Here is a 17,345-nt window from a genome sequence, read left to right as displayed (position 1 = left end):
TTTATACCTTGTTACATAAAGTCACAACACACACCAAGCAAATGATGATTTCCAGTGTTCTGTCAATGTGCTGGCTAGATACCTATACCACTGCCCTCTTTGAATTATACAAGCAATTAATAAATTACAGGACTGAATACACTCTCTGGTGTCTAGCTGTAATTCCTAACTCCATTACAGCCAAGAAGATTCATTGTCCTTTAGCTAAACTTGTAGGGGCCCTGTGTTACATGTAGCAAAAGTCTTGATCTTTTTATCTTTGAGTTCAAAGCGTGTGTAATATGCTGGCTAAGTGTAACAAGTCCCTTATCTCATGGTTGGTCCATAAAGAGGAAAAGAACCTACTACTACTACTACTACCAACAAATAATGTTGATCCTTTAGATCAGAGGTTCTCAACCAGGGGTCTGGGGCTCCCTGGGGGGCCATGAGCAGGTTTCAGGGGGTCCTCCAAAATAAACCAGAGAGCAAGGCCATCATTAGACTCACTGGGACCCAGAAAGCCAAAGTCCAAGCAACTTAGCTTTGCAGGGCCCCAGGCAATTGCCCTGCTTGCTACCCCCTAATGCCAGCCCTGTTTTTTAATCTACAGTACTGGATATGCAGAAAAACACTTGCTGTAGCACTGGTGGGCCATGGAGTTTTTATAGCATGTTGGGGGAGTCTCATAAAGAAAAAGGTTAAGAACCCTTGCTTTAGATAACATAAGAACGGCCGTACCGGGTCAGACCAAAGGTCCATCTAGCCCAGTATCCTGTCTACCGACAGTGGCCAATGCCAGGTGCCCCAGAGGGAGTGAACCTAACAGGCAATGATCAAGTGATCTCTCTCCTGCCATCCATCTCCATCCTCTGACAAACAGAGGCTAGGGACACCATTCCTTACCCATCCTGGCTAATAGCCATTAATGGACTTAACCACCATGAATTTACCCAGTTCTCTTTTAGACGCTGTTATAGTCCTAGCCTTCACAACCTTCTCAGGTAAGGAGTTCCACAAGTTGACGGTGCGCTGTGTGAAGAAGAACTTCCTTTTATTTGTTTTAAACCTGCTGCCTATTAATTTCATTTGGTGACCCCTAGTTCTTGTATTATGGGAATAAGTAAATAACTTTTCCTTATGTACTTTCTCCACATCACTCATAATTTTATATACCTCTATCATATCCCCCCCTTAGTCTCCTCTTTTCCAAGCTGAAAAGTCCTAGCCTCTTTAATCTCTCCTCATCCATTTATATAAGGACAATAATATATTCTCAGTCTTATTCTCTAAATCTCTAGATCATGGGGTGTAGGCCTATGCCAAAGGTCTCAGGTTCAGTCACTGATGATAATCCCAGGGGAGAGTCGTTACAAAGTGGTTGCCCAAATGGGGAATTAAAACCCAGTCTCTTGCATTGTGCCATACTTTGTAGCACCCTCACTGGGGTTGTCAGCACTAAAGCTCAAGTCTCTACCATTTGAGTTAAAATAGTAACTCCTTTAGCCGGTAGCAGTACTAGGTTCTTATCCTCTATGGAATAACCAATGGAGGGGAAATGGCACATTTAGCCAGCATGTTACATTATACAGCCACTGTGAGCAGAAGAGATTAGGACTATACATTCCTGTGTTGTCATGCAAATGTTTCTTAGTCTTGATGAGGAAGTAGTTTGCGGTACATCACCATCCATCATGCTTCTGCAATGTTCTTTTGAATGGTATATCTAGGTGCTTACTGATTGGTGTATTGCACAGTTTTTATCCACAAAACAACCAACATTACACATGCCAAGCAACTGGATAGAGTTCTTGTAACTGCAGATCTGATATCAGCACGAGGAATCCATTGTTCTGTCAGGTGAAATAAACAAGTGCAATTCCCAAGGTGCATTTGTATGAACTGATCACCTTGAGTAGCTCTACAGTTCTTACCAGTGGAGTCAGGAGGCGGTTTTGAGTTTGGGGCTTCTCTGGTATGTCAATCTTTCTTCTGAATAGCCAAGATCTCATGTAGTATGTTAGAAACACTTGTGTGAATTGGGATTAGTTTGGCACTGTTTAAATTGCTGGGACCTGCCCCTGGTTGCTTCTGTTATGCCTCCATATCAATGTTAAACAGGAATGAGTTTCAAAGCACTATCTTGACATTCATTATGTGCCCCCACACTCCTTAGAAAGGAGATTTCAAACAAGTCTATGGCTTTGGGTTTTTTCCCCCAGTTTTAACCATGCTTTCAGATTTTAGAAAAAAGAACAATTGTGCATCATGATCTGTAGACTCCATAGAGAACATTCTCTCCAAAAAAAAAAAAAAATCCTGCACGCATTTTATCAACAGTTTCACCCTAGCCCAATGTGAATAACAATTTTTCCTGAAAGGATAATGAATGTAGAGCATTGGAAGATACCTTAATTAGATTTAACAAACTGCCACCTTAATTGAGACTTCCTAAAACAAAAGAATTAACTAACCACAATTCTTCCCGAGCCAGATGGATTCAGTGTAAATTTGTTACTTCCAAGTCCAGACAATCCAGTGAAGTTAAATTCATTATTTGGTGGTTCAACATCTATATCCTGGCAGTGATCTCGCAGGTCAAGGAGAAGTGTCCCAGTGGTGGCTGTTTCATATACCTCAAGTCTGTCAAAAAGAAATACGTTTCCCATCATGCCTCTTTACAACATTCCTCTTAACAGCTTTTGAAGTGTACTGCATATTGACTTCCACATACTTTTCAAACGAAAATCCCAGATTCCAACACCCCAAACTTTAGGAGCAGAGCTGAAATCTGATCTGTATTTTGTGGCTAACCCCTTTCTCTCTCTAATGGGCTAAACCAAAACCCTTAGACAGAACCCAAACCAAATGCTTGGAACACATCTTAACTTTGAAACTAGCATCAGGATCTTAGTTTGATCCACCTCTAATTTTAAATGAGTCTCTTTTAAAAATCTGTGTTTCAGTACTCTGTCTACATGCTGAGATATGCTACTTCATTTGCCCCTTAATTGATACTTGGCCTTGGTTTTTCTTCACTGAACAAAATACTTAAGTATATGCTTAATTTTACTCATGTGAGTAGCCCCACTGAAGTTGCTGTGGGACCAAAATCAATGAGACTACATGCATGCTTAAAGTATATGTTTGTGCTTTGTTGGATCAGGGCCTATGAGGGCATAAGGTTACTTTCAAATACTGAAATTAGTTGTTATTCTTTATCTTAGAACAGCCGTGTGATATATTTCCAACTAAACTATTTACAGTAACCCATGATCTGTCAGCTGAATCTGATATACCTCAATCAAAGCAATTCTCATTCATCACATCAGTTTTGCAGAACTGAAGAGTCATTTCCTCCATGAATGGAATAGTAGACAACCATAAAGTTGGAGTGAGTTCCAGATGTTCTGTTGTGGTGATTGTCATCTTGATAATGCCATCTTCTATTGATGAAAGGCTCAGATACCCATATTATAATGCAATGTCAAGAACCTGATCCACAATGATTTTACAGCTCTCTGCAATTCTATTTCCCACAGTAGCTCCTCCATCTCCCTACTTCCTTATTTGCTTGCAGGGATGGGGTGGAATCATGACAGCTCCAGTCACTTCACTCAATACTCCTTGAGCAGCCTTGTATATGTCAGGCAAGATGGGAATAGCTTGTGTTTTGTCTGAGACATAGATGCATGGGGATTTATTTACAGGATGTGGGGCTCTATCCTGAGAAGCAGGGACCTTGAAAAAGACTTTGGGGTTATGGTAGATAATAACTGAGCATGAGCTCCCAGTGTAATGCTATGGCTAAAAGAGTTAATCCTTGGATGCACAAACAGGGGAATCTTGAGCAGGAGTAGGTCAACCTCTATATCTGGCACTGGCATGACCACTACTGAACACTGTGTCCAGTTCTGGTGTCCACAATTCAAGAAGGATGTTGATAAATTGGGGAGGGTGCAGAGAAAAGACATGTGAATGATAAAAGGATTAGAAAACATGCCTTATAGTGATAAATACAAGGAGCTCAATCTATTTAGCTTAACAAAGGGAAGGTTAAGGATGACTTGATCGTGGTAAGTAAGTAACCACATGGGAAACAAATATTCGATAATAGGACCTTCAATCCAATGGCTGGAAGTTGAAGTTAGACAAATTCAGATTGGAAATAAGGTATAATTTTTAATTAGTCAAAGTAATTAACCATTGGAGTAGTTTACCAAGGGTCAGGGTGGATTCTTCATCACTGACAATTTTTAAATCAAGATTGGATGTTTTTCTAAAGGACCTGCTCTAGTTCAAACAGGAATTATTTCAAGGAAGTTCTATGGCCTGTGTTACGTAGGAGGTTGGACTAGATGATCAAATGAGTCGCTTCTGGCCTTAGAATCAATGAAAAATGTCCCAAAGAGCTACAGGTTAAGGATCATGATGTTTAAAAACACAGGAGAAGGAGATTCCTCATAACTACAGGATTTCTTCCTAACTGGGTGCTTCGTGCCATTCTTGGAACCTCAAGTAGATTGTTCAGATCAATTTAATAATTTCTCAATTTAGAGAGAAACACTTTCCTGTCACTAAACTATCAATATGCTATAATTAGAGAGCTATTCTCTCATTTCCTGATGAATAAATATCTAGGAGTTCAATCTAGTCAGAAGTGACTGTTTTAAAGTGAGTTTCTTGCCTATCACTCTGATTCTGTTATTTTTAAAAACTGCAGCAGAGATTTAATAAAAACAAAGTGCTTAGGGCTCAATCCTGCTCTCAATTACACCAATTGACTTCAGAGGTGTCACTCTTGAATTAAATTGAGTTAGACTGATATAAAACTGGATGTGAGATCAGAACCAGGCCCTGGGATCCAACTCTGTAGTCCTTGTGCAAGCACAGATCCCATTGACCCTCGCTGGACGGGTTACGGGACTGGGTCTTTTAAATGTAAATTGAAAAGATTTGACAAAAAATACATCCAATGGGCCTTACAACTGGAGCTGTGTGAATAACTGATTTTTCAGTTTCCTGGCAGTTCTGAAAAATCGTGGAATAAAATTCAGTTTGTATCATAGTGAAAACTTTCAGCAAATCAAAAATTGTAGTGGTTGGGGGGGTCCTACATCTCAATGAGTACCCTAATCACTGGGCTAAAGATTACAAGGGAACTTCCTCCTCCTACAGCAGTTTTGTGAATGCTCCTTGTTTCAAAACCTCCTTGTGAATCCAGCTCTCCCCCCAATTTTTTTAAATTAAAACTGGCAAATTCTTGTCGAATGCATGAATAGTTTCATGTTGACGAAAGCAGCATTTTTGGGGGGCAAATAAACAGTGTGAAAAATTTCTCCCAGCTCTATTGACAACAGCACAAAAATGGAATAACACCATAGTCAGCCCCATGAACTGTGAAAGATTCTAAATCCTGCATGACACAATCCCACCTATCCCCCCCTCATCACCCACACGCAGTATGAATGGTAGACGTCCAGGAGAAAATAGCAGGACTGATGGTAATGTATAGTGCTTGCAACTGCAAACCAAACATGTATAATGGCAGAGTGGTCTATGCCCTGAAGAGTTTGCAGGCCAAGAACATGAAGATAGCAGACAAAGAAAGGGAGTTGGGAAAGGAGAGGGCAAAGGTTAAAATTAATAACAGCCAGAAGGGTCTGAAAGTCAACCGCTTAGAATGATCCCATTTAATAAATTCTAATGAAATGAGAGGGGTGAAAAGTCTGCCCCTGTTCTGGACAGAAATGATGCTATTTTTAATTATATACAGTCTATGGCCCCTCGATGCTGTGGTGATTGGCATCTGAATGGGAGAAAGAGATAAATAAAACCCTGATTTGGCACAGATGTTTTGGGCCCAATTTTCAAACCTGAACCAACAAGATGTTTGAGCCCTGCATCTTAAGACACACAGTCAGCACTTACCAGTAGGAGCGGGGACTGCCCATTTGAACATACACATGCAGGATCTAGGTGCTTAACTGGGGTGCCCTACATCAAATACTGGCCCCATCATATTGGTGAGAGACATTGTGAGTGGCTTAGTACCTGAAGTTGTACAAGCTACATTCTGGTGGGTTGTCATTGAGATCTTCAATAATGACTGTTATCTCTATTTCATTCGTTTGCCCACCATTGGGATTGTCCTCCACACGAATGACCAATGAGACATTAGGATTTAGCCGTAGTGGAGCAGCATCTCGATCTATTCGCATAGCCACGTAAATCACACCAGTGACTAAGAGGAAAGGAATGAGGGGTTAGATACTCACCACTGGAAAAGAAATGACAAGAATTCATATTTAAATATATTGTTCTCCTCAAGGACTTGATGGCTCAGGGAACTGGTGGTAAATATAGAGCCTTCCCTACCTCCACATCACTGCTGTTTGTTTAGTGATCTGAAATAAACTGATGCATTTTATCTAACCCTTAGCAGGTAAGTGTCCACAGCACAAAAATACCATGATGGCTGACAGCCTCAGCAGAGAGGCCAATAACTGACCAGGTATGGAGACTGACCTACCTTCTCACCCCTAGTAGGGGTCTTTGTAAGTCAGGGGTGAGGTACATTGGCAGAGTAGTGTTGGGAAGTGTGCACTGCTAATGTTCACGCTGTCTCTGCTCTGTGGCTAAAGACAGAACTTCATTTTCTAGTGCTCTCAAGGCAGCTCTAGATCTACATATAGTAAGAATCATTCTCAACTATGATGTAGTGTGTCAAGTTCTGTCTTCACTCATTCACTTCTTGGTTATATACCCTTTCATCTGCCATTGTTCAAACAAGCTAACATGTCAGCCATGTATTACTATAGGCAAAGAGCCAGAAGAGGGTGACAGAATGTGTTTATACACGGTCTGTGTTTCTTAGTGTACTAATGGGGAGTGTAGCACTTTAAGCCCAAAAGGCACAGGGAAGCCAAAGCATTTAGAAAGAAGAAAAAGAGTCACTGGGCCTGATTCTACACTGCCCTGTGCTTTGTGTAGTCATTTACAACTGTGCCAATCTGACTGAAAGTGCTACCAGTTCAGAAGTGTAACATTCACTGACACAGCTGTAAATGACTCGAGGAGAACCCGGTGTGCATGGACAGAAGGCGAATAGGGTGCAGACGTGTTTCTCTCCTGTTATATGAGCTCGTCAAGTCTTCTGAGATGTCTCACCTGGGGGAAATAATGGATTTGAATTACAGGGCTTCTGTAGGTCTTATCCTGGGAGGGGATTCAGCCTGCACCATGAAGGATATTAAAGTCCTGGTCCTTGGCCCCCTGATCTGACCATTTTGTGTTGCTCTCATGGTTCAAAGAGGCATAAAACTGCCCTAAGAAGGCAACTGAGGAGTCCTCTCGCCTAGAGGAATCTGAGGCTGGCATAAAGGTCTACATTACTCCCTCCCAGCCCACCTCTGGCAAAGTACGCATGTTGCAGGCAGGACCAAAGGTGGCTGGAGATGCCCTGAAAATCTCCAGCTGGCGCAGCAGCCCATCGGGGAATTTTGCAGCCAACACAGATTAGGAAAACGGTGAGGCTACACTAATTTATTCTGGAGGTGCCGGAGGGAACAGCCCTCAGGATCAGATGAGTTTAAGCCACTTTTGCGCCCCCCCCCCCACTTCCATGTTGAGCGCAGCTCAGCCAGACCCAAGGACCCGGCCCTAAGAATGTATTAACCCGATATAAAGTATGCTGCTTCTTCATAAGGGCAGCGACAGAAGGAAATAAAATAACTTAAAACTGGAGCCAAAGGAGTTTCTCAAACCTGGATTGTTTCTTTTCTTGTACCAAAAGGCACAGATAGATTGAAGGACATATAGTATTTTTGTTTGTCTTACATGGATTTATGGAGAAATGCATATTAGGTGGACTGATGCTGTAGACAAGTGTGCTGATAATGCCTTCACCATCTGGATCTTTAGCTGTTATATTGGCAACAACAGTTCCTGGGCTGTTTTCCTCTGGAATCCTGTAGACTCTCTCTTTCCTAGAGTAGACATAGAAGTTCAACAGAGGCAAATAAATGTTCCTCCACACCCATTGCTAAATGCCAATATTGCTTGACAATCATAGAATTGTAGATGTTGGAAATAGAAGAGACCTGTTAGATCATCCAATCCATCTCCTGCAAATGGATTAGCTGTTTTCATTCCATCCACATGCAGGTTAAAAAATAAAAATAGCGGTAGCAGTATAAGGAATCTTGCTATGGAATACACACAGTCACTGCTTCCAGGACAATATTATTTTAAAGAGCTTGTCTCAGTGGTGCAATAAACTTTTTAAATGACAGGGTCTGCTTTCCCCTGACTGAGCATGCCCAGAACTCCAGGCAACAATTGATTCACTTTATTTATAAAACTAGCTCAATATATTCACCCTGGTAGGGCTTGATTTCTCCTGAATGAGTTTATAGCCCAGGCATTGTTTTACATGCAAATTTGCATGGTTATTTGTGATTTTTGCAGCTGCATGTACAAATGAGTATTCTGATGTGCAATTGCAGTTATTGCATGTGCAAAAGTAGGCATGGCATGTAGTCTGGGCTGCAGGGAAGCACTTACCTCTGCTTGTGCTTTATTCAATTATTTATCCAAAATGGAACAGCGTCAACAGAAGAGATTGATGGAGCCATACATCAAAATATCCCATAGCTCAGTGTTTAGAGCACTCTCCTGAGAGGTGTGGCAGATGTGTGTTCAAATCCTTTCCCACCAGTCAGGCAGAGGGGGTAACTGAGCCTGGGTCTCCCCCATCTCAGGTGAGTGCTCTAACACAGTGGTTCTCAAAACCGGTCCTCCGCTTGTTCAGGGAAAGCCCGACGGGCTGGGCCGGTTTGTTTACCTGCCGCGTCCGCAGGTTTGGCTGATTGCGGCTTCCACTGGCCGCGGTTCTCCGCTCTCTCTCTCAATGTGGGCTGCAGGAAGCGGCGCGGGCCGAGAGATGTGCTGGCCACCCTTCCTGAGCAGGGGGCTTATGCATTGGAGTGGACCCTAAAATTGAGACTTAGGGCCCAGATTCATAAAGATATTTAGGCTCCTAACTTCCAGTTAAATCAATGGAAGTAAGGAGTCTAAGTACCTTTGTGGATCTGGACTATAGACCTTATTTTGACCTTCTGCAAAGGGGTGAGTTTCAGACAGAGTGTATGTCTTCATGCTTGACTTAGCATCAAACACGAGCTTTGAAAATTAACTGTAATAACATATACAAGGATAATGGAAAGAAACTGATCAAAACGTCCAACAAGAGACTAAGAAGTCAAAACAAAACGAAAATAAATAGTTATTATAATAGTTATTAATGTTTGCCAGAAGCTGGGAATGGGTGGCAGAGAATGGATCACTTGATGATTGTCCTGTTCTGTTCATTCTCTCTGAAACACCTGGCATTGGCCACTGTCGGAAGACAAGATACTGGGCTGGAAGGACCATTGGTCTGACCCAGTATGGCTGTTCTTATGTATTATCATTAATTTATTATTATTTGTTTGATTGTGGCACCTCAGAGCCCCAGTCATGGAGCAGGACCCCATTGTGATGGGCTCTGAACAAAAAGATAGTCCCTGCCCCAAATAGCTTACAATCTAAGTTTAAGAAAGATGGATATAGAAACAATGAGACATTGTATCAGTTAATGGCTATATTACAGAGTCTCCCAAAAGGCTGAACCAATGGATGCTGGGGCTGAAAAGTCTGAGAACCATTTGTATTTTTAGGGTACAAAGTGAATGTTTCACTTACGTGGTAAAGTAAGGTGGTTCATCATTGGTGTTAATGATGTTGACTATCACTGTCCTGGTAGTGCTCAGCCCTAGGCGGTCTGTCACTGTTATGTTTAACAAATAACTGTTAAATAAAAACAAAATCAAACTAAGATCACTCCATGTATTATATGCAGTAGGTCTCTGTTAACAATGAACAACAAGAATGATCAGCGGATCAAAATGAATACTTACGTATGTGGATCTCTCTCAAAATCAAATTCTTTTGTGGAAGAAATGGTTCCAGTTTGAGAGACAATGAATGACTCTGACACAGGAGTACATGAATACTGGAATAAAAGGATTATGAATTAGCATTTTTATCTTTTTAAAACATCCAGTCATTCATTCACGGGCTTAAAGAATGGATCAAGGAAACATGCCCCACATTTACAGTATTGCCGCAGAACTCTGTGTAAGGAGATGTACAGGCATCATGGTCATCAGCAGGATCAAACCCAGGACATTCATCACCAGAAACACAAGCCACTGTCACTTGAGCTATAGAAGTAAGTCTGCTGGTAAACAGTAAGCAGGGCATGACAGTGGTTCCCATTAGAAAGAGACATGGTCACACACCAAGCTAGTCATTGTGTCACATTTGCACCAGATCAATTGTTGGCCTCTCTGGCCTTCTGGTACTCCTGCCATAGCTCTTTGGCTTTCACATGGCACTGCTGCTGATCCCTGTTGTAGCCCTTCTCCTGCATCTGCTGAGCAACCTACTCATAGACCTACTCATAGATATCCACATTTCTGTGGCTGGTTCAGAGTTGTGCCTGCACAGCCTCTTCTCCCCAGAGACCCAGGAAATCCACCACCTCCTGTCTCCTCCAGGCAGGAGCACGCCTGGGGTGTGTAGCCAGCATGGTCACTTCGGCAGTTGCACTCAACAGTGGAGAGCTGCTAAGTGTGCTCGCCAAGCCAGGCAATCAGAAAAAAGAATTTCAGAAATTCATGGGGTTTCCCGTCTCCCTGACCCAGGGCAGCGGATTTCACAACAGTGACCAGAGCGGTCACTGAGGGACATTATGAGACAGCTGCTGGAGGCCAGTAATGGTTGACATAAGTAACAGAGTGTCTACACTCACACTGCATCAACCTAACTACGTTGACCCTGACTCTGTGTTGCTTGGGGAGATGGTGTTATTAAATCAGTGTAGTGGGGCACTTCAGTCATCAGGAGCCAAATTTAAGTGGAGACACATCCACAGCTAGTTTAATGTAAGGTGCCTTGAGTCAACCTAACTGTGTTGATTTAGTTGGGGATTGGTGATTTGGTTGGGGATTGGTCCTGCTTTGAGCAGGGGGTTGGACTAGATGACCTCCTGAGGTCCCTTCCAACCTGATATTCTATGATTCTATGTGTAGTGTAGACCAGGTCTAAATTAACAAGTGATATTCTAGAACATACAGAATCAAATAATGATAAATCAGGTGATCAGTAAAGTCTTCTTAAAAATTCTACAGCCTGCTCAGCTGGTGCTACTCCTCTTGTGTTACTTCTTGGGCTTGTCTACACTTACATTATATAGCGCTCTAACTTGCAGGCTCAGGGATGTGAAAAATCATACACACACACACACACACACACACACACCGAGCGCAGCAAGTTTGAGCGCTGTAAAGTGCTAGTATGGACAGGCTCAGAGGGCTGGGAGTACGGCTCCCAGCACTCTGAGCTATTCCCCCCATGGAGGTGGCGCTCTCTCCCAGCACTCTCCCGCTCCCGCGGAAGTGCTTTGAACTCTCTAGTGTAGACTTAGCCATGTGACAAATAGAAATGAAATAGAACCGAGTGTAACCATAACTCATCTCCTATTGTGATATGTTTAACTGAAGTTACTGAAAAAGCAGCTGAGTAATCAAATCAATTAAGCTAACAAATTCTTGTCAATGGACCACTCTAGTTTTCCTGCTGGGAGTATTATTGTATGAGCAGTCCATCATTTCTGCATTTGCATCTCCTTATTATGGCTGGGATTTATCACCGGTTCAAAGACTTTTGCTGATGAAGAATTCACTGCAGTTATTTTTTTCTTTCATTGGCAATAATAATGAATCTAGAGCTAAATCCTGAGGCCTTTACACCTTTTCTTATTCAGTCAAACCCACATTGACTTCAGTGGGAGTTTGCCTGGGAAAAGACTGAGTAAGGAGGTCAAGAAAGCAGCTCCTACAATTTAATTGCTCTTTTGAGTAATGCTACAGGCTGAAGTAACACCTGAAATGTCTGTTTGTGATAATGTTGTATCTTTCACCAGTTTCTCAGGTAAATGCAATTACCCTTTCCAGATCTGCAAAAAGTGACTTTTCAGACATTCCTGCTGATACCCAGAACCTTTTCATATCAGCTAGTGCCATTTTTTAAAGCTGTTGGCCACAAATCACACTGTATTGCTTTCCAGATAGCTAAATGCTGACGTTTCATTGCATGAAAAGTTATTTCCCCAATGTTTCATTTAAAAGAAACTTCATTGTAACATAAAAGATTAAAAGCCTCATTTAACCCTTACTCTGTAAAGGGGTTTTGGAGACAGTTTGTAAGAAAGACCCTGTTACCTGCTATATCTATGATGGGCCAGATCAAAAGTCTGTCTCCAAACTCTAACTTTGGGGTGTTCAAAATTTAAAACCCACTTCATACCCCAGTGGTGAGGGATAGGCGCCTTCTTATCAAAAATAACATTCTGCTGTTCTACTTTATTATTTAAAATGTTTCATTTCAGCTGACAATATACTTTTTTCTATATGCTTGATTAGTGAGCTCAGAGGAGAAAGTTCCTGGAATTCATTATATTTCAGATGCAGTGGATTGCATTGTTTCTTTTTTCCTTTAATTAAACTTACTGTGAGTTGTGACTGTTCGGGATCAGATGCATCAATCTGGTAAATAACTCCAGGAGGCGTTCTATTTCCCTCCAAGATATAAATCATTACAGCTGGATGAATAAAAATATAGTCGATGTTAATTTTATATTTAAAAAGGACATGGCTATACGGACTATATCAGAACACCTGATGCTTGTACTCACTCTACAACTCAGTCTAATTCCAAAATAAACAAAATACCCAAACACACACTAAAACAACACACAGCTGGGGCAAAAGAACATGCCCCCATGCTGTAAATAGACAACCATCAATATTTGTGATTGTGAACTGTGCACCACTGACAGACAGAGACACACATAAATCATATCTTGAACTGGTCATTGGTAAATGGCCTGGGCTAGCCTGAATTTTTATGTTGTTGAGGGATTGTGACTAGTACCACCCACCTGCCTCACTGGATGGGAAACCTGAGGGGGCCAGCAGCAATTGGGATAGGCCCAGTTGAATGTGGGAAGAGAACATGTGCTGAGAGGATGCAGGTCTGCCCCTCCCCTTCAAAGTCTCTAGTCACTGGTTGGCAAACTTGGGGCGGAAGGGATCTGATTGGTCCCTCACTCTCTCCTTTCATTAATTTAAACCCTAGCTTGGGCCTTGTAAGGCCTCTTGCTTTTTGCTCCATTCTAGCAGCCTCACCCTCTCTTCCTTGTACTAGCAGCCGTGAAGCTGTGTTTTGTGGTTGCTGTAACTCTGATTGTTTGCCTGTTCTGGGGTCAGGAATGAATTTTTTTCTTCCTATAGGGCCCAAACTGGCAGAGGGCTGGGGAGTTTTTTGTCTTCCTTGCAGCATCCCAGAGGTACAATTAAGTTAAATAAGAGCAGAGTTTAATAATTAATACTCAATAAGGATGTTATTTCATCACAACTTTCGAGTGTGGTTAAAAGGATAAAAGGAATGATTCGCAGAAGTAAAAGACCTGGGATTTTACTGGTGGGCCTTGGGTTCATGGGATAGGGGGAGACCCTGAGGCCTTTGTGGTCTGAGGTCCCCCCCCTTTTATTACCCTTGGTCCCCCTTGGGGGCAGGAGTAGGACTCAGAATAGCAAGCTGAGTCCTAGAGGTAAGATGAAGAGAGTCTACCTGAATTGTGGGTTATTGGGTAGGGAATCCCCACATTGGAACCACTTATGCCTGGTAGGTCAGAGTATGGCTAACAGGGTAGATACATTCTGTCCATGTGTTAAATGTAATAAAGTTGTGGCCTGCTGCTTTAAAATCCATCCCTGTGTTTGTCCTTTTTCTTCACTGTGTCTACATCAATTCAGTTCATATCATGAACTGCTAGGACTAGAATCTCATGTGCCACATCGCTGGAAACATGGGAATCCCAGCTTTCCTAAGTTGTATAGGAGTTATTGCTAGCTTGGGTGGTTAATGAGTAAGCGGACCTTTAAATCATTATTTACTGTAGACTTTTCCATGTCTGCTATGTCCTGTGCTTATAGAACATTAATCTGTCCCGTGACCCTGACTGGCTGCTCGTGCCCTAAGTAGCAGCAGTAATCCCCAAACAGAATGAGGATTCCTAGATGCCAGTGATATGAATATAAAGTTTAATGAGAAACAGACACATTTTAACAACCAGTGAATGTGCCATCAGTGTTAACTGCAGCTGGTATTGTTAACTAACCCCACCCAGTTAGACAATTCATATGTCTGTGTTCACTGATTTACTGCAGCGCTAGCTGAGTGTTAAACTGATACATTTATTTTTAACAAGCTCCTAAGTACAGCGTGTTTCATGCTGTGCCCATCCCCTGAAGTATCATTATGTCAAATCTAATTATTATTTTGTATAGTCGCACCCACAATGTACTAGGCACTGTCCATGCTCAGAAGACCCAGGCCCTTCTCCAAGGAGTTTATTTTGTCTCTCGTACAAAGTATAGTATAGAAGCAAGAACGCCAGGGATGCTTAAATGTTATTTGTTAAATTGGCTGTTTTTCAACTAGAAATGGGCCTGAACCAAAACCTGCACTGGCTTTTAATCTTAACCTTGGCAGGGATCAGTATTTAAACTTAGATCCAAACTTGATCCCTGGCCTCTGCCAGTGAGCCAAAACCCTGAAATAACATTGCCATCCTCCTAGCTATTGAGGTGTTCCTAAGCCAGAGCTGGATCCATATTTTGTGGCCCTGGCCCATCTGTACTTTCGGATAGGAAAAAAATATCTTTGAATGTTTAATAATTTTAATTCATTGCTGTTCTATACAAAAACACCCACAGTGTTAGAACACTGAAGTTTCAAACTGAAACTCTCAAAAGTCAGGAAGTGACAAAATTATGATTTCTCTTGTAACCTTAATTCTGCCCCTTTGTATGTGTATATGTTATACAGCCTTCAGTTACATGATGTCATGGTATGAGTTCTGCAGGTCCCCTCATTACTGAGTGAGCTAAATGGGTGCTCAATGAGCCAGCCAGCTGTTTGATATTTACTTTTATCCTCTTTGAGATGTGGGGCCATGTACTGAACATACACTGCTCTCCTTCCAAACCCCACTCTGAATGAGGAAGGGATTCTGTGAACTCCAGCCTCATTCTCAACACCCTGACCAATTGCTGCAGCGAATGAAGCAGAGGTGCTCCAAGTTCCCACACATTGCACCCCTTACACAGATGGGCCAATATCACCGATCACATGGAGGTAGTATTTTTTGGAACACTGCCTCTTTCCTTATGCACTATCACAGATCATAATCCCCATGACCTTACATTTAAAATTGATTTCCCACCTAAATTTCTCTCACACACATGCAAATTCACTGTACTGCTGTGTAACACTGACTGAGCACTAGCTTTATTGTCTTTCAGAAACTCTTGCACATGCACAAAGTATATTTATTTAAACCTTTGTTGCGTCTCCAAATCCAATTCAGTTTTCAACAAGGCATTAAACAGTACGTCCATAACCAAGTGACTATGCCTGGTTCCATAAAAGGCTGTAGAGACACTCAGCATCACAATGCCTAACTTTTAAGTGCCTAGAAAACACAGGAACAACACTTCAATCTGAAAGGCCTGGGTTAGCCACTAGGCTCCTATATGAGGAGAGAGATAGGTGCCTTAGGGTACATCTACACTACAGGGGGGAGTCAATTTAAGATACGCAAATTCAGCTACGTGAATAGCGTAGCTGAATTCGACGTATCGCAGCCGACTTACCCCGTTGTGAGGACGGCGGCAAAATCGACTTCTGCGGCTTTCTGTCGGCGGCGCTTACTACCACCTCCGCTGGTGGAGTAAGAGCGCCGATTCGGGGATCAATTGTCGCGTCCCAACGGGACGCGATAAATCGATCCCCGAGAGGTCGATTTCTACCCGCCGATTCAGGCGGGTAGTGTAGACCTAGCCTTAGAATGTGATCCACAAAAGCCAACGGGCTAGGTAGGATCTGCCTAAGCTAGCCAATGGGAGATGCTGATGGGAGGGTTGTGTCCTTAGCTACACACCCCCAGGTCAGATTTCCATACCTAAATCCAGGCTGCTAGGAGGTGCCTATCTTCGCTTGTGATTCACAAACTGGGAGAAGGTGGGTGTTCGGCCGCCTAAGTCACATGCAGGGAATAATTAGAGACTGCCTAAATCCACATACAACAGCCAGGCATGAGCAGGAGAAGGCGCTCCCTTAATATTTAACCCAAGGGTTAGGGTATTTGCCCAGGATGTGGGAGACCCCTAGTTCAAGTTCCTAATGAGGAGAAGGGATTTTAACAGGGATCTGCCACCTCTCTGGGGAGTGCCCTAGCCAGCAGGCTATAGAGTCATTCAAACTCTTTTTCTGGCTCAATTAATATTTAATTGTTCAATTATTTAAAATGGAACAAGAGAGATTGAGGGAGACTGCATAGCCTAGTTTCAGGGTAGCAGCCGTGTTAGTCTGTATCCTCAAAAAGAACAGGAGTACTTGTGGCATGTTAGTCTCTAAGGTGCCACAAGTACTCCTGTTCTTTTTGCATAGCCTAGGGCACTCACCTGGGAAGCGGCAGATCTCTGTTCAAATCCCTTCTGCTCACAGGCATCAATTTTTCATTTTTCTGGGTGGATGCTCCACCCCCGCTCTGCCCAGAGGCCCCGCCACTTCCCCCAAAACCCCATCCTCGCGCTGCCTGCCCCCATTCCGTCCTCTCCCCCAAGTGCCTTCTGCCCACTGCCAAACAGCTGATCGGCGGGTGGGTGCTGAGCACCCACTATTTTTGTTCCGTGCGTGCTCCAGCCCCGGAGCACCTATGGAGTTGGTGCCTATGCTTCTCCTCACCACGCAGAGAAAGGACTTGAACTGGGCATTGCCCCCATCCCAGCTCAGAACCCTAACCACTATGGTGAAGGTTATAAGGGAGGGCCTCTTTTCCTGCCCCCACTCCAGCTGTTTTGTGTGGTATTAGGCAACCTCTAATCAGGCCCCACAAATGATTTAGGTGGCCAAACAGTTTGTCTTTCCCCTGATTTGTTAATCACTATGGGGCTTAGGTGGGAGATTGACACCCAGATGCGTAGAGGGATGCTGCAATGTGCATGTTCAGATGCAGAAACTTAGGTGTCAAGAGACTTTAGGTGCCTAGAGAGTTAGGCGCAGCCAAGGGGAGTTTTGTGGATTGCAGTGATGCATCCGAAGAAGTGGGCTGTAGTCCACGAAAGCTTATGCTCTAATAAATTTGTTAGTCTCTAAGGTGCCACAAGTACTCCTGTTCTTCTTTTTGCGGATAC

At 42.9% G+C, this 17,345-nt stretch overlaps 1 protein-coding gene across 1 annotated transcript in view; it reads right to left on the bottom strand.

Moving 5' to 3' along the window:
• Positions 1-17,345, bottom strand: part of CDHR3 (cadherin related family member 3) — an 84,766-nt gene that overhangs the window by 38,380 nt on the left and 29,041 nt on the right. The window contains exons 5-10 of the mRNA XM_054016193.1: positions 12,594-12,685; positions 9,939-10,033; positions 9,724-9,828; positions 7,819-7,967; positions 6,034-6,223; positions 2,454-2,622 (exon numbers count right to left, since the gene is read on the bottom strand). Of these exons, the coding sequence (XP_053872168.1) occupies positions 2,454-2,622; positions 6,034-6,223; positions 7,819-7,967; positions 9,724-9,828; positions 9,939-10,033; positions 12,594-12,685 (800 nt within the window). The remainder of the gene's footprint in view (positions 1-2,453; positions 2,623-6,033; positions 6,224-7,818; positions 7,968-9,723; positions 9,829-9,938; positions 10,034-12,593; positions 12,686-17,345) is intronic.

Source organism: Malaclemys terrapin, chromosome 1, assembly GCF_027887155.1.
Source record: "Malaclemys terrapin pileata isolate rMalTer1 chromosome 1, rMalTer1.hap1, whole genome shotgun sequence".
NCBI classification, from domain to species: Eukaryota; Metazoa; Chordata; order Testudines; family Emydidae; genus Malaclemys; species Malaclemys terrapin.
Note: the sequence above shows the minus strand (reverse complement) of the source record. Positions and strands in the feature narration are given on the sequence as shown.